General features: G+C 60.2%; 1 protein-coding gene across 3 annotated transcripts in view; it reads left to right on the top strand.

Moving 5' to 3' along the window:
• The window catches only part of RUNX1 (RUNX family transcription factor 1), a gene marked incomplete at both ends in the record, with an annotated part of 196,104 nt that overhangs the window by 118,158 nt on the left and 55,761 nt on the right, over positions 1-22,185 (top strand). For all 3 annotated transcript variants that reach the window (XM_080654833.1, XM_080654834.1, XM_080654835.1), the window contains one exon: positions 18,011-18,115. In XM_080654833.1, the coding sequence (XP_080510959.1) occupies positions 18,011-18,115 (105 nt within the window). The remainder of the gene's footprint in view (positions 1-18,010; positions 18,116-22,185) is intronic.

Genomic DNA, 22,185 nt, shown 5'->3' on the forward strand with positions numbered 1-22,185 from the left:
TCGGTACTGACAGTAGGAAAGACGGGATGAGCCAGGAGAACTGCTGGGTTAGGGCAGGTCTGTGTGTGGTGTTACTTATGTTGCCCGCTATCAGAGTGGGAGAGCAGAAAGAGGAGTGACTATTAGCTCATTGCAATCTCTTCTGCTTTCAAATTATTTTCAAATATTGTGTTTTCTCTGTATTGTAAGAACCTACGTCACATTTATAAATAGCAGTAAGTACTAGAAGTTTAATTGAAAGAGGTGGGATAGTTTGTTTTGAAAATCTAATTTTTATCATAGAAAAAAATGGAAAAAATATCCTTTTGAGTATAGTAAAAAGACACGGTCAATACCCAAATAACAGTAGGTGACTGTTGTGTTAAAAAAAAAAAAAATGAAGGTACAACCGATGGACATTTAAACAAGAGTCGTCATCACTCTTTATGAAGGCATTCAAAAATCGAAGGAAATCGGTGTTCTTAGGGGTTTTGATTAGTTGGAGAAGGGAAGATGGTGAAGGGCGGGGTGTCTGCCTACTGTTTTTGCTATCCTAGCTGTCCAGAGCATTTTCAAAATAGAATCATGGTGGGGGTAATTTAGAAAACATAACGTGATTGAAAATCGATGTTCCTGGTCATGTCAATAACAGGACAATGCAAAGAAAATGATATCCCCTTCTTGGAAGCATGAGGGATGCTATAAGACACACAAGCGTATGTCATTAAGCGGGTTCACTTGTTCTATTAAAAGTCCCCACCTCGCAGTACGTGGGATTCGCATCATGATTCAGAGATGTGTGTTTGGAAAACATCTTGATGGGTAGCTGGCAGAGCGGGTGAGAAGCCAATAAAAACCAAGGCCGCACCTCCTGGTCCGTGCCTACCAGCCCGGCTTGGGCAGCCTCCATTCCGTTCTGGTGGATTTCCACTCTTCGGACTTGGCCGCCGAGCATCATCCTTGGGTTGCCCTTCCAGAGAAAGTGATCGTCCGGCATAGTGTGCCTCTGTGTGGATCTGTGTGTCAGGCTCTGGTTATCAAAAGTCGTGGACACTATTCAGTGGCCAGCGCCAGTGACGTTTTCCCACAAGGAGCTCCGCTGTGGCTCTGTGGCCACGCACAGGACGTGGGCGATGAGAAAGAATGAGGTTTGGAAAGAAGCCTGCTTCCTTTTCTGGCGTTGGGGGCTGGTCTCCCGTCTCGTTGGCCGTTTCTGGTTTGAGTGGGTGACTAATAGGTGCTTGTGTTTACTTGGGGGGCAGGGAGCTGTTTCCCCAAGGTGTGTATTGTTTGCACTCGGCTGCCCGATCCATGCCAGCGCGCCCTTGAGTTTGCATAAAAGCCAGAGTAACGTGGCTCCAACCCAGGCCGGGCTGTCTTCTGATCACCGGGGATGAGAAAATGAGTGGAAGCGCCGTACGCGGACAGGATCTGTTTTGCACGGTGTCTGCTTCCCATGAGTGAGAGTCAGGAATCCAACCACAGGAGCCTTAATTGAGCGTCTGGCCCGGTTAAGGTAACCCTGTGTGTTGTTGGTCTTGCGTAATTTTTGTTGTTTTTTTTTTTTTTTTTTGGTCAGGACTACCAGACAAAATTGAGCTGTCAGAAGGCCCTGTGTGTCCCAGAGTTCTCTCCCTAGTCGTAAAATACAACTCGATTTTATTCTTTCAAGTGTAAGTGTCGACTCAACGTCTGCCAGATTATTTTATTTTTTATTTATTTATTTTTTTTGGTAATTTGCTTCCCATTATGAAGAGAGCAGATGGTTCTCACTCATTTGGACAATTAGCCTCAATCTTCCCCACTGAACCGTGCCCTTTCAAAGTTTCATGACGTTTATTTTCTGTAAGTGATCTTAAGATGATTTTTCTGTTTTCCAAAATGTGCCTATAAACATGTCATTGGCAGCGACACACCCCGCAGGGGCCAAGGAGGCCCTGGCTGTTGGCTCATCCAAACATTTCCACGCAGTTTCACCCTCTGTCACCAGGCATGTCTGCTGGCGGCTCCACGGGGCCTGGGGCTCAGCTCCCAGCGCGGGGGGAACGAGAACTCCCTTTTCCTTGACCGGCTGCCGTCCCGTCCGGGCCCGGGGACTTGTGGAGCCTCGGAGAAGCTGCCAGAGGCTGAACATGGAGGGTTTTTTGTGGGGTTTTTTTTGTGTCTTTTTTCTGTTCTGCAAAACTGATCTGTCTGGGCGCTGGCGGAGGTCCAGGTTCACAGCTCTAACCTCAAGTTCAGCTGCAACCGGGAGAACCTGCCCGTCCGGCTTTCACGGCCGGCCGGGCTGACAACACTGTCCCCTAACGTCCATGGGCGAGGGCTTCGGCGCCCCGGCCTTCCTCTTTTCCCGCCCGCCCCTCCTTTGGCTCCTGCTCCATTGCAGATCTTGCTCGGGGTGTACACGGCCTTGGTGTTCACACGGCGTCCCCACGGGGGGGACGGTCTCCTTGGGAAGGAAGACGAGGCGGCAGCTCCGGGAGCTGAGAGGTGGCGCTGAGCACACAGGTTGCTGCTCAGGGCACTCACCCGCTCGTCCTGGGACTCCCCCTGCCCCCAGAAAATGGGCGTTGGGGGTCAGAAGGACTCCGGATGGCCAAGCCCGTTAGCAGTTTACACCAGCAGTCGAGGCAGGCGCTACGGGTGTTTTCAGGTGTAAGCGAGGGCAGCGGACAGCCACTGCGGACGGTTTAGCCGTGAGATCTAGGGATGCTTCCGGCCGGCCAGCCCTCCATCCCTCACGCAGGGGGCCCGGCTTCGGTTCATTCATTCAGAACCAAGCGGGACGTCTACCAGGCCGTGCCTTCAGCCACGCGGGAACCGGGGAAGGGGGTCCGCGCAGAGCCTCCTGACTTTCTGAGGATGGGACTGTTGACCTGTCGGGAACAGCCCAGATAATTCGGAACGCGCGCCCCCCCCCCCTTCCCGAAGCCTCCTCCAGGGGGAGAAAAACGCGCGTGGCTCTTTACACGGCGTCCTGTGCGAAGTCAGTTTCTGGGGCCCCAAGCTAATGACGGAGCTTCCGGGAACCATGGGCCCCCCAAGCCGAGAATCTGTAGATTCAGAACTTGCCCTTGGCCGTGGGGGGCCAGCCCCGTCTGTGCTGCACGCGTAGACAGCTGGAAGTGCCCCCGTCGGTGCACAGGAGAGACACAGCCCTCCGGCGCCCGGGCCTCCGGTGGCACCTGTCGGCACTGGCCAGGCCTGGCGTGCGTGGAGGAGAGCAGGTCCACTCGGGCTGCTGCCCACACTGGGTGTCTGAGTGCGTGCAGTGGCCCCGCACGGGAAAGGGCCCACCGTGCCCCCGAGAGGGTGCCCCTCGCACAGCTCCGGGCCCGCCGCAGCGTCGCCCTGTGGGTGCACAGCAGCCCGGCGAGGCCGCGTGTCTGCGCCCCGGGAACGGGCTCCGGGCGGATCTGCGGGTGTGCTGACCTCCCTGGCCACCTGCATCTCACCCACTCTCACCCAGTCCCCTCCCCCAGCGCCCTTGTAACACCACATCCCTTCTCGTGTTCTTACTGGGGACGTCTTCCCAGACATAACATTCACCCGCCACTGTCGGGCGGGTGCGTATTTGGGGGATGTTTCTGACGCGGAGGCTGTTTCCCATGTTGGGGGGATGGTGCCGGGGGTGGGGGGCTGCCCGTCAGGTGAGGCGGAGGCTGTGGTGGAGAGGAAGAGGTGCGCTCAGCACAGGGGTTCAGGTGGACGGGGCCTCTTCACGGAGCGCTTGTTGCTGAGAAAGGGCCCGAATCCCGGAGGGCTCGTGGGCGGAGTCACCCTCTCCACCCGGACTCCCGCAGTGGGACAGCCGGGTGGCAGCACGGGTGGCACCGGAGACGGGAGCTGGCGGTCCGCTCCCTGCCGGAATCCAGGCCCGGGCATGAGCTGTATTAAATCAGCCCTCCTTCCCGCCCCCCCTTCTTTTGGTTATGATTGGTGTGCCCGCAGACACCGATGCCCGTTGTGGGACATCGAGTGGGCCAAGACGATGGAAAGGCCCCACCTGGGGTCCCCGCACCTCTGGCAGCCGGCAGGTGAAGGCTGAGCTCCGAGTCCATCTCTCAGATCAGGTTTCTCCCTCTGTTTCACGTTTCCCAATAAAACAGTAACAACACTTTCTTAACGTCGGTTGGTCCCACCCCTAACTCCCTCCCGGGGCGCCCCTGCCCCCGGAGGCCCTGGCAGGGGCGGGAGAGGGCAGCTGGCAGCCTGCTGGTGCCTGGCGCCGCGCTGCACGCTCCCGTCACGGTCTCCCCGCTGACTTTATGGGGTGTCGGGATCGCCGAGGCCGTCAGACAGCTTTTTGAAATTGAGGTTCTGTGGCTGAACAAGGTTTGCGGGTCCGTGGGCAGAAGCTAGACTTCTCCCCGCCCACCCACCAACCCTCCCCTGCCCGCGGGCCGGCGATGGCCGGGGACGCAGACCGTGGGTCAGAGAGCGCCCGGGAGGGAAGCGAGGGCTGAGTGATTTCAGGGCTTCCTGTGTCGGCAGCGAGCGAGCATCACAGACATAAACAGCGGCCCGGCCAGCGGCCGCAGGCGGCCCGGCTTCCATAAATCAGCGCGGCGCGTCCTCCCTGTGCCACTTGGCGAGGGGCCGGCCGGGCGGAGAGGGCCGCTCATGGAAGAACGTATCCTGTGTTCCTTTTTTTATATTTTTAAAGAAAAATGACCTGTTGAAAAGAGAGATGGTGTCCTGTCTGGGGCTGTTTTTTCTGCCGATGATCACGAAGCAGGCTCAGGCCCGGAGGGGGTGTCTGTGGGCAGGCGTGTTGGTGGAGGGGCTGCGTGTCGGTAAAGGAGCTGCCGGACGTCTCGCCGGTGGGGTGCGTGTGTGCGCGTCTCCATTGAGATGCCTTTGGACCAGATGGTCTTTGAGGACCGAATCCACGCGAATAGCATCATCCCATCTGAAGCCCAAAGAGAGCAATTAACAGGAGCTAGGGAGTGAGCAGCATGGCCTCAATGCGCGGCCTGTGAACACTTCAAAGTCGCAGGTTTTGCCCTGGCTGGTGTGGCTTAGCGGATAGAGCATCGGCCTGCAGACTGAAGGGTCCCGGGTTTGATTCCAGCCAAGGGCACCTGCCCCGGTTGCAGGCTCCATCCCCAGTAGGGGGCGTGCAGGAGGCAGAGGATCCATGATTCTCTCTCATCATCGATGCTTCTATCTCTCTCTCCCTCTCCCTTCCTCTCCGAAATCAATAAAAAAATATGCAGGTTTCATGAGCTGGCTCACGGGCATGGGGAGCAGATCGCCCTCAAGGATGTGTGTTGTCAGCGGGCATTCTCAGGCTTCGGGCCACGCCTGCGCCTCGTGGTCCAGAGCTGAGCCCCGAGTTCAGCAGAGCTCGGTCAGCTCTGGGTCAGTGTGGAGAGCGGGGTGATCGCGGGCTCCTTCAGCACCGAGATGAGGTCCCAGCACGTGGCCGGGCCTCTGGGAGCCCAGATGGGGGGGGGGCGGGGGGCGGGCACCCCATTTAGGAATTCCGTTCATGTCACTGAGCTTTCTCGGCGAGGGCGTCGGGTAGCTGGGGACCCTCCGCAGAGGCCGGCCTTCCGCGCTGCCGCCGCGCCGGGCTCTGCTCCGGGAGGAGGCCTTCCGTGAGGAGCCACTTAAGCTGCGCCTTTCTCGGAGAAGACGGTGGTGAATTTCCTGTGCAGTTCGCAGCTGAGCGTAATGCCTGCTTTTACCCTGAGACCAGGACTGTCATTAGGAACGCGTGGGCGTCCGGACGGAAGAGCCCTCTTACCTGCCCCCACCCCGGTCCCCGGGCGCTCGGCCCGTTAATGGGAGGCCGGCCTGGGGGCGGTGCGTGGCCCACGGAGTCTCCTTCTGCACAAGGGCGCCTCCCCCGCCCAGACACGGCAGCGCCCAAGGATGGGCGGTGTGCGCGGGGGTCTGGGGGCTCGGCTTGGCCCACAGGACCGGGGGCCGGGGGCTGTGTGGAAGGGGAAGCTGCGGTTTGCTCAAGGCATTCGTTTTGGGGTTTTAACAGATGTCTCTCCTGCATTCTATTTGAGACTACAGTACGTAGTACAGGCAGATCTATCGATCATCCATCTATCATCTACCTACCTACCTATCACCTATCACCTATCATCTACCTACCTATCACCTATCATCTATCTACCTATCATCTATCTACCTACCATCTGCCTACCTACCTATCATCTACCTACCTACCTACCTACCTATCATTTATCATCTATCTATCACCTATCATCTACCTACCTACCTACCTATCATTTATCATCTATCTATCACCTATCATCTACCTACCTGTCTATCACCTATCTATTATCTATTTACCTATCTATGGTAATTAATGAGGATGGTCCACTCCCAAGGCTCTGTCTGCCTCCCTGAATGGAGTGCCCCACCTACCTGACCACGTCTTTCCAGATGGCCCCCCTCCCTCATCCTAGTTGAAACCTGGACAGGTGTAGCCAGTGTCTCATCGGGCCATCTGCTTGTCATGGTTTTCTTGTTCGAGTGCAGGTGGCACGCAGTGTCCTATTCGCTTCGTTTCTGGTGTGTGGCATCCTCTTCAATGCTGGCGGGGCGGGGCGGGGCGGGGAGGGGGGTGAGAGCGGTGGGTGGGGGGGATCTCACTCAGCGGCTCCCCCCAGGGGACACTGGGCAATGTCTGCGGGCCGTTTGGGCTGTCACAGCTGGGGTGTGGTCAGAGGCCAGGGTGCTGCTCGACATCCCACAATGCACAGGGCAGCCCCCCGACAGACACCCACCCGCGCCCAAATGCCAGTCCTGCCGCGGCCAGAACCAGCTCGAGCTCCGCGCTCAACACCGGAAGCTGAGAAATGGCTCCTCCGCCCTCCTCTCCAACCCTCTCTGCCTCCGTGGAACATCTAGAAACGTACGAAAACGTTCACACGCAGTGCAAGGTGAAAGCAGAGGGCCTCCCTGACATAAGGCCTTTTAAGAAGAGGGGAGCACACCTGTGCTCAGCTGGCCCCCCCATGCTCAGCACCCCGTCCCTCCCCGCCCAGGCTTCGGCCAAGGGCTCAGACCCACAGACCCAGCAGCACGAACTAGTGTGTGTCCCTCGAACTGAAAAGAACTAAAAGCCAGGCCCCGCTCTGCGTTACTGACGGACACCTGGCAGGCACGGCAAGGGCTGGGGGCGCCTGGAACAATGGGGAACGCAGGGGGAGAGAGGAGAAGAGGGGGCCGAGCCCCACTGGCTGGCCGCGCGGCGTGGAGACAGCAGGGCTGCGTACCGCGGGCACACAGACGCCGGGTCCCTGGGGCCGCCCACCTGAGCCGGCATGGCACGCTCCATCGCGTTCTCCACGGAGGTCCGGGGAGGCGTGGGGAAGAGGGTCCGAGGCAGGGCACTGCGGGCGGCTCCTGGCAGGTCCTCTGGGTGGCACCTCTGCTTCTCCTCGGTTTGCGTTTCCTCCGCGTGGATACCCCACCCCTGCGTCCCTGGCTTCCGGGAAGCCCCACAGGAGAGCCCCGGCTCCCAGACTCGGCATGGTCATCATTGGGGACCAGGAAGAGTTAGCTATGCAGGCGGAGTTCACGGGGGTCTGAGCTCTGGTCTGCCCGAGCCCACGTCTCCCCAAGACTGAGGTTTCTGGGGAGGGAGCTGGGGAGTGGCTGTGGGTGCAGGGTCCACGAGGCGGTGACGGAGCCCCAAGGTGCACAGAGAAGGTGACGGAGCCCCGAGGCCCACAGAGAAGGTGACGGAGCCCCGAGGTCCACAGAGAAGGTGACGGAGCCCCGAGGCGCACGGAGGAGGTGACGGAGCCCCGAGGTCCACGGAGGAGGTGACGGAGCCCCGCCACGGAGGAGGTGACGGAGCCCCGAGGCGCACAGAGGAGGTGACGGAGCCCCGAGGCGCACAGAGGCGGTGATGGAGCCCCGAGGTCCACAGAGAAGGTGACGGAGCCCCGAGGTCCACAGAGAAGGTGACGGCGCCCCGAGGTCCACAGAGGCGGTGACGGAGCCCCACCACGGAGGAGGTGACGGAGCCCCGAGGCGCACAGAGGAGGTGACGGAGCCCCGAGGCGCACAGAGGCGGTGATGGAGCCCCGAGGCCCACAGAAAAGGTGACGGAGCCCCGAGGCGCACAGAGAAGGTGATGGAGCCCCGAGGTCCACAGAGGCGGTGACGGAGCCCCGAGGCGCACAGAGAAGGAGACAGCGCCCCGAGGTCCACAGAGGCGGTGACGGAGCCCCAAGCACAGCGGCAGACAAGACGAGCCCAGACGCCCCTCAGACGGACGCCCCGGGATCTTCAAACTCAAACCCTCTCTGACCTTGAACACCCCACGTGTTTCATCAGGGACGGACCCGTGCCCGGCCCAGAGCGGGGCTCTGACACGCCTGCCGATGATGAGGGCCCGGGCCGTGGAGCGCGCTCAGCCCGTGGCCTGGATGGGACTCTCCCCTGAGGGGGGCGCCCCGCCTGGACGCTGTCCACATTCCGGCTGCTCATTCTCTTGTTGCTGTTGTCGAGGGGCGTCCCCCGTGGCACCCCTGGGATCGACCCAATGGCTAGTAGCACCCCAGCCCAGTCCAGGCGACCAGAACTGTTAGTGGACATCCCCAATGTCCCCCGGGCGGGGGGGGGGGGTTCGCCCCGGATGAGAGCTCTGGCGTGGAGCTGTGTGTCCCTGGGCAAGTGACTTGACCTGTCTGAACTCGAGTCTGCCTCTGCCCCCGGGGCTGGGTGCCGTGTGGGTGCCTGAGCCGAGACGTGCTTCGGGCGATGTTCTAGAAGGTCCGCTGCAGTGGCCCTGACGGCAGAGTCCACAACGGGCAGCTCCGTGAGCCGAAGCCAACAGCAGCGCCCGCTCCCGCTCCTCAGCCCAGAGCCCGTGGGTGGCGAAAGGGTTATGCGCAGCGGCGGGCGGGCGGGCGGGCGGGCACCGAGATTGGAGGTTAGTGATGGAGGAGACGAAATCAAATCGCTGTAATTCGAAGTCCGCTGTTCATGGGAAAAGCTCTCCCCCCGTAGCCCGTCCAACTCTCGTGTCCAAACGTTCCTGGCACGCAGATCCGTGAGATTCATACGCCCCTGCTTCCCGCTCGCACTTAAACACTAAACGCTGCGTCTGCACAGGAGGCCCAGGGATCCCCGGGGCCTGACGCGGGCCCAGGGCAGGCGCCCAGCAGCATCGCATTCTTCCCGCCGGAATCGCGGGCTCCCCCCACGCTTGGGGGAGTGGGGGGTGGTGCCGGGGCAGCTGGCCCTGGACCGTGGCCAGGGCGTCCTGGCATCCCCGAGGCCATCTGAAGGTGCTGTCTCAGCGATTGCAGAAGCTGCAAGCGAGCATCGCGCCTGGTTCTGTTTTTGTTTCTTTGGCCACAGACACAGCACCGACTCCCGGCTGCCCCTTGAGCAGGATCCTGGCTGCCCCGTCGCCGAGCGTTCTGTCCCAGGCCTTGGGCCCAGGTCACAGTAAAGCCACCGGGTCCCAGTTGATGTTTCGCTGATTTGTAATAACAGCAAAGAAACACGCTTCTGTTCGTGACGAACCCGGGGGGTCTTGGGAAGGGGAGGTGGGCATGCTTACGGGGTCACTCAGTGTGCTGGCCTCAGTCTGCCCATCTGTGCAATGGGTATGACCGTGCTTTTCACACACGCCTCGGAAGGTGACCAGGGTGAACAACGCGAGGTGATGTGTAGGTCAAGGCTTAGGAGGAAGAGCTGCCCCTGGTCCCGGTGTTCTTCCTTCCGCAGCGAGAGTGCGGGGGAAGAGGACACGGGCAGGCAGGTGTTACCACACGTCCCGCGGATTCAGAAGGTTAGAGCTTCGCGTTTTCTGTTGCTTGCTCGTCCGTGGCAAGGATTTAGCATGCCTTTATCCTACCAGCAAGTGTGTCCAGCGTCCAATGAGAGTGCCCAGAACCCAGCAGGAACTTCATAACTATTCATAGGCAAACACGTGAGCAGTCGTTCCAGACGATCACGCGATGGAGGTGCCTTCCCGGTGCGGGTGCGTGAGCTTCACGGCTCTGACCCCGTTCCCATCAGAAAGCAGATGTCCGCGGTGGTTCCATTACAGCTGTGGCCTGTCCCCAGAGGGCGTTTCATGAGGGCGTTTCATTCCTTCATCCATCAGTTCATTTATTCATCACCAGACCTGCACAGTGCACCTACTGTGTGCAGGCACTGAGCCAGCACTGGGGGTGCAGAGCTCAGGCAGAGAGAAGCCACAGCCTCGGGGCTGGAGAGCGGCTGACAGCGAAGCAGCCATCAGGGCACTGAGTGGTCAGCACCAGGGGAGGGGACAGCGTGACCTCGTAAAGAGAGTAGGCATCCTTCTGGATGAGTCATTTGGGGGTGATGAGGAGGCCGCCCAGGTGGAGGCATCAAGATGAGTGTCCAAGAGGAGAAGGCAGAATGGGGGGGGGGGCGCTGTGCACCCCACCTGTGGGAGAGGCATTTGAGGCCCCGACGCCCCTGACGAGCCTGCTCTGGTCCCCTCCCCGTGAGGCGGAGAGCTGCCAGCAGGCGCTAAGGAGGGAATTGACCAGGCGGAAAAGGTCCCTGGGCGCCCAGTTGGTGTGGCTCAGTGCTTGAGCGTCGACCTATGCACCAGGAGGTCAGGGTTCGATTCCCGTTCAGGGCACAGGCCCAAGTTGAGGGCTCGGTCCCCAGTGTGGGGCGTGCAGGAGGCAGCCGATCCATGATTCTCTCTCATCACTGATGTTTCCATCTCTCTCCCTCTCCCTTCTTCTCGGAAATCAATAATAATATATATTTTTTAAAGAAAAGCAAAAGATCCTTGGATCACAGACTGAAGGATGGGAAGTGCATCTGGGGGCCCCTGGGGGCTCGGAGACCAGTCCGGACCGAGAGCTCCCATTGCTCCTGATGGGCAGCCTCAGACGGTGGCCCAGCTTACAATCCCACCCTCCGCACCACCACCACCCCAGCCCCGGTAAATGTCCCTGCGCCTGGGAGTCAGGCCCCACCAGGCCCCACGAGCACACCCGGCCTTGCCTGAGCTTCCCTCCTCTTCCCGCCCCGCGCCCGCCTGCCCTCCTGCTCCCTGCACCACCGCCGGGCGGGAAGCTGGTGAGCGGACCTGGAGCCCCGAGCTGCTACCCTTCACCACGTCCACCCTTCGGCCTCTCTGCCACAGGCTCCGAGCTGCTGGGCTGTGTGTCTGGGGGTGCTGGGCTGTAGGCACAGCAGGGTCAGGGCTAGCACGGGGTCAGCGCTGGGAGGTGCCTGGGCGCCTGAGCGCACCACCCAGGAAGTACAGCGCCACGGGCGTGGGCTCGGCCTGAAGAGGCGGTGAGTTCACGGTCTTGGGCGTGTTTGCGCTTAAAGGATTAAAAGTTGGTTCCTCACCCAAGACACTCAGACCTGTGACACCAAAAGAAATAGGAAGACATGACAGGGACTGTGAATCTGGAGGGAGGAAGGGAGAGTCGCAGGAAGCACGTGGCTCAGGCTCTGTACCTGGTCCCTCTGAGAAGGAAGGCCCGCCGATCACCCTCTGGGAGGCCCGCCCATCACCCCTGGGAGGCCCACCCATCACCCCTGGGAGGCCCGCCCATCACCCCTGGGAGGCCCACCCATCACCCCTGGGAGGCCCGCCCATCACCCCTGGGAGGCCCGCCCATCACCCCTCTGGGAGGCCCGCCCATCACCCTTCTGGGAGGCCCGCCCATCACCCCTGGGGGGCCAGGCCCCACCTGAGCTGAGCAGGGAGCGCGGGGCCTTCGGAGGGAAATCAGCCTCAAAGAGCCCGCCTTCCGTCCACTGGAGGGTGACACAATAGCTCGCGGACCCATTTAACTTCTCTCCTGGCCTCGGAGCAGAGGATGCAGAGAGGGTGACACGCTCTCCTCGTCCTCAGCCATCTCGTTTCCACAGAACATCTCCAGAGAACGTGCTTGGCGAGTTTTTGGTTCTCTGAGGAAAACGGCCATTTTTCACCCAACCCACCATCCCAAACCAACACTGTGCTCTGTGGAGACGCGGTTGTGTATTTTGAGCAGCTGACATTCCGGCGACCTGTGGGGGCGTCCCTGTGCCCCCCGCTTGGGCCTCCCTCCGGCCTGCCCTCTGCCCGCCGATGCGGTGGACAGAGCACCTGCGAGCTCACACGTGGGTCAACGTCAGCGCAGAGAAACCAGGGAGTTCCGTGCACCTGGGAGGGTCCGTGCCCCTGGGAGGGTTCATGCACCTGGGAGGGTCCGTGCCCCTGGGAGGGTCCGTGCCCCTGGGAGGGTCCGTGCCCCTGGGAGGGTCCGTGCACCTGGGAGGGTCCGTGCCCCTTTGGAAGTCCCCAGATAAACGATGACACGGCTCCTTGGCCGACACGGTGGGTCGCGTTTGCGGAGGGACACGGAGGGGGAGCAAACGCGTGAATTCGGGCGGTTAGGCTGTCCCGGTCGGCACGTGAGAACTATCCATTAAAAGGATTTTGTGAAAAGCACCCCAAGTTCAGAGCCCGCCTGGCCGCGGAGGGCACATTAATTTCAACACGTTGTTACCCGTGATCAAGATTGGACCCGGTGCCATTTACACAGGAAGAGGCCAGACCTCCCTGCGGCGTTTCGGAATCTCTGGGTCCCGGGATTCGCCAAGAGCGACCCTCAGCCGCCCCTGCCGTCCTGGGCTTTGCAAAGCGGCCCTTTTCCTCTGACTTTCCTTCCTGGCGTTTTGGGGTTTCCATTGCGAGCACAGTCTTCCTGCAGGGGGCGGCAGTGAGGGCAGCGCTGAGATTGGGGTGTGCAAGACCCTAGGCCAGCTGGTCCCCGGGAGGACAGCCTTCCCTCGCGTGACCACGGCCAAGTTTCACATCCCATGGAAACTGCCCGCAAAGGAGACGGTGGCTGGGATCCAGACGGGCACCCAGGAGGGTGGCAGAAGCCGCCCAGTGGCTCCGGGGCCGGCCCAGGTGAGGGAGGCAGGATGGCAGAGGATGGAGAGGGAGGGTGGTGAGGAGGGCGTGGCCACCATGTGGCCGGTGGCCTACCTCTGTCATCGAGCTCCTGAGCAAGAAGTGACCTAAAGGTGCCTTCTCTTTTTTTCTTTCTTTTTTTTAATCCTCACCCCAGGATATTTTTTCCTGGGTTTTTAGAGCGAGTGGGAGGGAGAGGGAGAGACAGAGAGAACCATCGATGTGAGAGAGACACACTGATTGGTTGCCTCCTGCGGGAGCCCGACCAGGGCCTAGGCCGGGGAGGAGCCTGCCACCGAGGTACATGCCCCTGACCAGAATCGAACCCGGGACCCTTCAGTCCGCAGGCCGTTCCATTCACTGAGCCACACCGGCCAGGGCTAGCGTGGCCTTCTTACCTTCTGATCCTCACGCCTCCCTCGGCCCTTGGGGACCAGGGAGCACGTTTGCCACCATCCTGAGGCCTAGCCCCTCCCTGAGGTGCCGCCGAGGCGGGGACGTGGCTCTATGCGACCACCGTGGCTGCGGGAGGTCCCTGGCCCCGGGGCCTTGGGGTTGTCGGGGCAGCCAGCGTCCGGGAACATTCGCCGGGACCTTCTTCCCACAGAATAAAGCCGTGGGTACTCTGCCCTGGCGTCTGCGTGCCCACACGGGCGCTGGGGGGGGAGGGTGACAAGGTCCCCGTGGGGAGCGTGGGCCCGGCTGGTTCAGAGAGCGCGGCAGCCAGTCACAGCTGTGCCTTGCAAAGGTCGCCAGCTGGCGGGGCAGGGGCGAACTTGAACGTCAAGGTCAGTAGACAGCGTCATTTTCCTGGCGGGTCTTGGGCCCCGTTCCGCCGCCCTGGTGCACACCTCGCCCCCCACCCAGCCCCTCCACACGGGACCGCCCGCAGCCGTGGGCTGGCGGCATCCCGTTCCTCCGTCTTCGGTGATCATGAAATTGATATGCTGTTCAGGGTTCCATTTAACTTGCACCACCACACTGAGATGGAAGGACTGTTATCCCCACTTCACAGATGATAAAGCCGAGGGCCAGAGAGGTTAAGCAGCCTGCCCGAGGCCACACAGCGCGCTCACAAGTGGCAGCGCTGGGTGTGAGCAGAGGCAGCCGGCTGGGGCCACACTGTTCCCAGCCCCCCCACCCCTTCCTCCATGCAGTGACAGAGCCGGCTCCCAGCTCCGGCCGCTTCAGGTCACAGTCATGACGCGCCTTCTCCTCCGCCATCTCTTCCACCTGTCACTCAGGCCTCCTGTGTGTGCTTCTCAGTATACTCCTCCTGGAACCCCCTCCGCCCTGGCCGAGGGTGGGAAGGAGGTCTCGTGGCCCCCTTCCTTGCTCCCTCGTCTGGGAATGCCCAGCAGCTCGGGGTCACCCGTGCTCCGGCCTCAGCCTCTACTCCTCTCTGAGGCCACAGTCAGGGCCGTGGGATCAGAGCCTCTACAGCAGGGACTCACCGTTCTCTCTCCCGCAGCCACAGCCCTGTCTCCCGGCCCTGCCTCAGGTCCTGCAGAGCCCACAGCGGGGAAGGTGGTGGGGGAGGGAGGGGAGGGAGGTTTGGGGGTGTCACAGATCTGCTCCCTGTCCCCTGCCCTGGCTTCTTCCCGGCCTGGCCCCAGCTGCCTGAGAAAAACACTTGAGCGCCGTTCACACTCCACACCCACGCTCTTCAAATACCAGGCCCATAGGTCATGGGATGAGGGAATCTGGCGCACACACATGTGCTCCGGGCTACAGCCACCCGCTGTGTGCAGGTGCCGGCCAAGGCGGGCGTGTCGGCAGGGACGGCGGGGCGGGGCGGGGCGGGACACGGGCCCTGGTCCTGGAGCCACAGCGTCCGTCGGTCAGCGCGCCCACAGCTGACGGTCCCGATGGTCCACTTAGGAAGAAGGCGAGGAAGTGGAGGCAGTTCCCCGAAGTGGAACAGTGCCACCACACCTGGGACCCCAATGTCGCCGGCCGGCACCTCCGTCTGGGAGGCCACAGGCAGGCGTCCCGGGGGAACTGTCAGCAGGAGTCCCCAGGAGGGATGCCCGGGACAGCGCCACCTCTCGGACCCTGTCCCGGGCCCAGGCGCCCCGCCCAGTCGCTTCTGCCGGACAGACCTTTCCTGTGACGGCACATAAAACGCTGGGCATCAGTAATGGAGCTTTCATTATGAGCAGCGAGGTCACCAATGCTCGCGTTGGTTGAGTTTCACGCGCGATGACGTCGGCCGGTCTGTGGCTCACCGGAGGCGTCACTGCGGCTCGGCAGCCAGGCGCCCGACTCCGGCCCGGGAGGACGCTCTTTTGAACTGGGATCCAGGCCTGCGGTTCCTGTCGGGAGCCGTTGGGGTGCATCGGGGTTGCAGGGATATCCCCACTTTGGGGGCAGGGTGGAGTGGGGGGACAGTGCCCCAGGTCCAGATTCCTGGGGCCGGTGCCTCTGAGTGTGCAGGTGGAGGGTTAGGACCGTGTGGCAGTCACATGAGGGACAGTGAGCACCAGCTGGGGGCGGGGCTCTGCTGTGGATACAGCTGTGTGACCTGGGGCACACGACTTAACCTCTCTGAGCCTTGGGCTTTGCTGCCTGTTCAGCGAGAACAATGCATTCTGTCTGGTTTACTTCACGGGTGTTGTGAGGACCAGATGAGATCGCATGTGGGAAAGGGTGTAAAAAGTGTGTCCACGCAGACCCCACAGCGCCAATAGGATGAGACGATGATTCTTCATTGTCCTTTAGAACAGCGAGAGTGGGTGGCTCCAAGCGAGGGCCGTCTCGGGGGGAAGGTGCCTGGGGAGCAGCTGTCCCCTGCAGTGCCAAGACCGGAACTCATAACACTTGGGGTCTGCACTGTTCCCTAAAAATGCACGTCCCCGGGACCTCCGAGTGGGCCTCACTTACACACACGGATTTGCAGGTGCGATCGAGTGGAGGAGGGTCCCGCAGGTTTAGGGCAGCCCTGTGCCCAGCGACCGTGTCTTTCTAAGGAGGGGCGGTTTGGAGAGAGAAGACACGGGAGGGGGCCCCGGGGTGACGGAGGCAGAGGCTGGGCCCATGCTCTGGAGGCCAGGCCCCGTCAGGGCTGCCAGCGGCCACCAGACGCCGGGCAAGGCCGGGCAGGAGGTGCTTCCAGAGGCTCCCTGGAGGCACGGCTCTGCCGGCACCTGGATCTTGGACGCCTGGCCTCCGACCTGAGATGCATCCCGGGTGTCGGGAGCCGCTGGTTTGGGGCAGTTTGGGACAGCAGGCCTGGGGGACAGCGGCGTCTTCACGGACGGACTCCGAGGTGGGCGGCGGCAGGAGGCCTGGCGGGGAGGCGGCGGAGGAAGGAAGGCCGAAAGCTGAACCCCTGCCGTGGCCCTGAGAGGGGCTCGGAGGAGGGCTTCTGGCTGCGGGGGGCGGGGGAGGGTGAAAAGATGGGGCCGTGGGGTTCCGTCCGGACGCTGGAGGCGGTCCCTCTGGCGGTGGGGGGCAGAGGAGGGACAGACTGGCCGAGAGGCTCAGCGGGCACCTGGACAGGGCTGCGCCCAGGGCAGCAGCTGCCGTTGCTCCTCTGACCGGTTCTTCGAAAGCCACAGGCGGTCCCCCCGCTGGGCCGGGCCTGCGCTCTCCTGCCCATCCCTCCACGGCGGCCCCGTGCAGGGTAGAAACCAATCCGGGCGCCACCTGGTGACATCAGAAGGGGGTCCTGAGGACGGCAAGGGCCTGCAGCCCACAGGTTCTCCCCCAGGTCCCAGAAGCGGAGGCGGCTGGTGGGGAGGGAGCGTGGGTGCGGGGCCTCTGGGTGCCTCCAGGGCTCTGGCCCTCCGTGACCCCTCGCCCCGCCTGCCAGACAGGCCAGCCCTGACCTTGGCTATCATTGGCTTTAAACAGACAGAGCACAAAGCCGTGGTGGGGTGGGGTTTTACAAGATCAGGCATAGCTGGTTGCTGTGGCCAACGATACGTATCGTTCATGGAGCGTGTTCTGGGCCTTTAGATCAAGCGGGCAGAGCAGTGAGGATGCCCTGCTCTTTCTAACTTGGGAAGGAAGACAGTCTGGTTTTGACGTGTTTCGGGGAGCAGATGAGGGAATAGGTGGGCATGATTTGTTCTCATTTCTTTTGGGTTCATTTCATGCCACACAATTAAGGAGAAACTCTTACACGGATGTGCCTAGGAGGTCTGAACATCATGCTTAGTCAAACCTTCGGACCCTGGCGGGGGAGACAGAGGAAAAAGGAGTAATTACAGTGAGCACAGCACACACAGGCACATACAGGGCTGATGGTTTTGCTCGTAGTAACTAATTTACCCTCCCCCCATTCCACCAGGTACTGTGTACCCATCTCCCAGGTGCGGGCACTGAGGCCCCGGGTGTAAGTGAAGTGTCCGAGGGAAGTTTACGGGCACAGACGTGTTTATGGAACCTGCGGAACCTCCGTCTGTCGCTGCCTTTCCTCAGGCCCGAGTGTTGACTCTACATTTTGCTTGGCCATTTCCATGAGGGCCTCTAACAACATCTAGCATTTAACCATAATGTTTAAAACCAACCAGCACTGAGCATTTCTGAAATACAGAGAATCTTCCCATTTAGCCTGTCCTCAGTCTCAGGGACTCGATCTCTCTGAATCCTAGAGGTACAGACAGCCCTAGAGTTGAAGACGGATTGCCCAGAGTTTATAAAAAGGGGAGACAGGGGTGGGGAAGGAGTGGGTAGCTCTCTGTCCCATCCCACATCCCCTGGGGTCTCCAGTGGAAAGAAAACAGACCCAAATCTCTCTTGATCCTGTGTGGCTCATGGGTGAGCAAACGGAAGGGCTGTATCTGTGTGAACTGTTACAGTATTGGCGCTGTGACTGTGTGAAGTGTTACAGTGTTTGCGCTGTGACTGTGTGAAGTGTTACAGTGTTGGCGCTGTGACTGTGTGAAGTGTTACAGTGTTTGCGCTGTGACTGTGTGAAGTGTTACAGTGTTGGCACTGTGACTGTGTGAAGTGTTACAGTGTTACCACAGGCGAGCGTCTCAGAACTTAAAGCAAAGCTACATTCCAGGTGGAGGGAGAAACCCGCGGTGGTGCTGAGGCCGTGCATCTTCGGTTTGAGGGCGGGACATGTCTGCTGGCAGTTCCGCAGCCGGTGCGAGCCGGCCGCCGCTCATTCTTCTCTTCTGTTTTCAGGGAAGAGCTTCACGCTGACAATCACCGTCTTCACAAACCCGCCGCAGGTCGCCACATACCACCGAGCCATCAAAATCACCGTGGATGGGCCCCGGGAACCTCGAAGTAAGTGGGCCCCTCGGGGCTGGCACCAGGCACAGTGTCCTAGAACCCTTGGGTTCCACTGGCATCGCTCCACTGTGGCTACCACCTCTGCCGGCCGGGATGTGTGCCGGGCCCCGCGGGAGGAGGGACTGTGACGCTGTCTCTCTCCAAGGCGGCCTCCACGCCCTTTTGGAAACCTTCTTAGAGGGCAGAGGAAGTGAGGCCGACCCACGTGCATGTCAGAACCATGTCGGGCTGCGTGAGACTAAGCACGAGTCCCTCAAATACGTGGAGTCCAACAGGATCAGAGACAGACAGTGAATGGACGTGGGCGGGCACAGGGGCGACCGAAAAAAGGCCTGAGGGTCAGAGTGGACCACAAGGGCCTGATGCCATCCAGGCTGGCCTTTTACCCATTTGTGAAGGCTGGAGATGGAAACGAAGAAAATGACCGTTTTGTTTGGGTGGCACCGATGAAAATCTTATTACAGGATTGTTTAAAATAGAGAGTGGGAGGGTCGGAGGGTGCTTTGGGGTTGGTGGGGGCGGGGGGTGGGGGGACCAGTAAATATAGAAAGATGGCGCCAAACAACTAGCTCCTCTGCGGAGAGCTTCTTAAAAAGGAGTGGCTTGTTTAGTCTGCGGAGAGATGTCTTCCCGGTGACTTAATGACTATCTTCGGGTAAACACTGGAGTAACGCTCTCCCCAGCCGCACCCTTCCCGGGAGGAGGCCGGGCTCCCGCTCCAGGTCTGTGGAGCTGCCTGCGCCCCGCCCAGCGTCCGGGTGCCCCCACAGTACCGGGGTCCCCGGCGGAAACTCATGCTCTCTGCTCAGGGGGGGCAGTCAACACCAGGGCTTCCTGCTGGTCCTGGAGGCTGAGCTGCAGGGAGGCCGGGCTGTAAGACGAGGGGATAAGGAACCTGGGCTCTCGGGGCAAACAGGTGGCGTCTGGTTCAGGTTCTCACGCCTCCAGCAGGTCACGGAGCCCCTTGACCCTCGGGTTCCTCATCTGCAGAATAGGGGTGCTACGGAGAGCTTCTGTGTGAGAGTGGACGAGGTCGTGAGCGCCTGGCAGAGAAGGAGCTGGGGCGTCAGGAGAGCCCCCCACCCGCCTGCATCTCCCCGGCCTTGCTCCAGCCGGTCTTGCTCCTTGTGGGGGAGCTTGTGGGGCCTCTGAGGTCACCCTGGGCGTGGCTCTCTGCGTGTCATCCTGTGCTCAGAGCATCTTGTGGCGGTCGGTCCCTGGGTCCCGGCCACCGCCTCGTGGCTGGCTGGTCCCCTGCTAGAACCACCCCAGGGCCTGCCTCAGCTTCCCCAATGCCCCAGAGTGAGAAGAGCCCCTGAGAAAGTGGCCCCCACCGGGACGGCCCCCGGGACGTGGTGTTCCGTCCACGGCCCCGCGGTTCCCTATGCCACCCTCCCCCCGACCCCCCCCCCGGGGCTCCCTCCCCACCGGAGCTGCTCTCCTGACGGCTTTCTCGGGCCCCGCCCAGACCCAGGACACTCGGGGCGTGGTAACACCTATCCCAATTTCTGTGTGGAAAGCAGGGGCCACCCGCGACCCCCACACCCCGGGACGCCTGGGAGCACTGAGCTTTCCCAAGCAGGGATGCGAACGGAGGGCGAACAGCGACCCCGCTTTACCCAGAGCAGGGCCTGGGCCCCCGGAGGAGCAGAGAGGAAGCCGCCGCCTGCAGGCTGGCCCCTCGCTCGCGTTCGCTGTCGCAGCCCAAGGCCCTGGCAGGTGGCTAGAGCTGACGGTGCGGGGCCGCTTCAGAGCCAGCCGTGGGGGAGGCGGGTGGTGATGGGGGTCTGCCGTCCACTCCGCCTCCCCGGCCTCTCTCTCCAGAAAGCAGCCCGTGTCCCCGAGGGCGCGGGGCCGACGGGGGGGACCCGTTCCCGAGAGGCGCCCTGTGTGTGGAGTCGTTCCTGGAATTGACAATTAGACGGACAAGCACGTGCATGACATAAAGCGGTGACCCCGGTGCGGGGACAGACCCTCCGTTTCCCCGGCGGCTCCGGGAAAAGGCAGAGCCACCCCCGGGCCGCGTGGGGCTCCCCTCAGCCCGTGAGGCCGGGGTGCGGCTCATTGTCCTGGGGCTTTTGCCGGTGTCTGCCCTTGGCTCACGGTGGGAATCGCTTCTTTTTGATGAAGCTCTGCTCACCGCTGTTTTTTTTCAAAGAGAAAGTTAACAAGTTTTTCCCGCTCTGTGGGAGGTCACGGACATGGCGTGTAAGTTTAAAGTCTGCAAAAGGACTCACTCAAACATTTATGTTGTGGAATGATTACCACAGTGAGGTCGGTTAGCACGGCCATCGCCTCACAGCTGCAGTGAGTGTGTGTGTGTGTGTATGCATGTGCGTGTGTGTGTGCCCACGTGTGTGAGTGTATGCACACACGTGTGTATGAGTGTGTATGTGTGTGTGCGCATATGTGTGTGAGTGTGTGTATGTGTGCGTGTGTGTGTGTGTGGTGAGAACTTTCAGAGCTGCTCTTTAGCAGCTGTCACATATACACTAAACACGTGCTGTTCACTGGAGTCACAGAGTCACATCCGTACATCCCATCCCAGGGCTTAGTCCTCTTCTAACCAGAAGTGTGTACCCTTTGACCAATTTCACACATTTTCGCCGTCGCCCCTCCCCGCCCCCCGGCAGCCGCCAGTCTTCCCTGTGCCTCTGAGTTCCGTTCTTCAGGTTCGCAGTGAGGTCATACAGCGCTTCTCCTCCTGTCTGACTCATCCCACTTAGCATAATGCCCTCGAGGTCCATCCGTGTCCTGGCAAATAGCAGGATTTCCTTCTTTCTCATGGCTGAGTAATACTCCACTGTGTGCGATACACACACACTCACACATACACTCACACACCATACACACTCACACACTCATACACTCACACTCACTCGCACACATACACTCACACTCATACACACACACAAATACTCTCACACACATACACTCACATACTCACACACACTCACATACTCATACACACACATTCACTCACACACATACACTCACAGATTCATACACACTCACATACTCATACACTCACACTCACTCGCACACATACACTCACAGATTCATACACACTCACATACTCACACACACACACTCATTCAACTCACATACACTCACACACATACACACACACTCACATACTCATACACACACTCTCACACACACTTATACACACTCACTTACACTCACACACACACTCACATACTTATACACACACACTCACACACACACTCACACTCATACACTGCCTTTTCTTCATCCATCCATCCATCCATCCGTCAATAGGCACGTAGGTTGCTCTGTGTCTGGGACATTGTGGCTGATTGACAGTCACCTCGGATGTGGTGCTGAGAGGTCCCTGCATGTAGGTCAGGAGGCCCAGACAATGTCACATCTATGATGAGCAAGACCCCCAATGTCCCTTCATCTCTATGGTGCTGGGCATTCTGGGTAATTCTTGCAGAATGGCCTGGCAGGGCCAAGTCAAATAGGTTTTTGGTGTGTTTTTTTTTGTTTTGTTTTGTTTTTTTAGTATTTTTTTAATTGATTTCAGAGAGGAAGGGAGAGGGAGATGTATATATATCAATGATGAGAGAGAATCATTGGTTGGCTACTTCCTGCACATCCCCCACTGGGGATGGAGCCTGCAACCTGGGCATGTGCCCTGACCGGGAATCGAACTGTGACCTCCTGGTTCATAGGTCAGCGCTCAACCACTGAGCCACACCGGCCGGGCTTATTTCTTATATTTGTAGGACCTAATTAAAACCTCTGGCTTGGTCCATGCATCTGTCATTTAGTCTGTGTGTCTGCAATGCAGTCATGTTGATTGGCAGGTGCTCCGTGAGAGGACCGGAATGTGTGCCTCAGCTCGGTGCTGGGCGGGAGGATGTTTTGCTAAGCAGAGGGTGAGGAGAGCGAGCCGTTGGCGCCTCACTGACCCCATGGCGGGGGGTGGGGGGCGTCCCCGTGCTGTGGGGTTTAGACAGTCATTCTGATGTCATGAGCCGTCACCTGTCTAGCCAGGAGTCTGTTACATCTGGAACACTGAGTAACCCAATTAAAAA

The sequence above is a fragment of the Plecotus auritus genome, assembly GCF_963455305.1.
Source record: "Plecotus auritus genome assembly, chromosome: 2".
Classification (NCBI taxonomy): Eukaryota; Metazoa; Chordata; class Mammalia; order Chiroptera; family Vespertilionidae; genus Plecotus; species Plecotus auritus.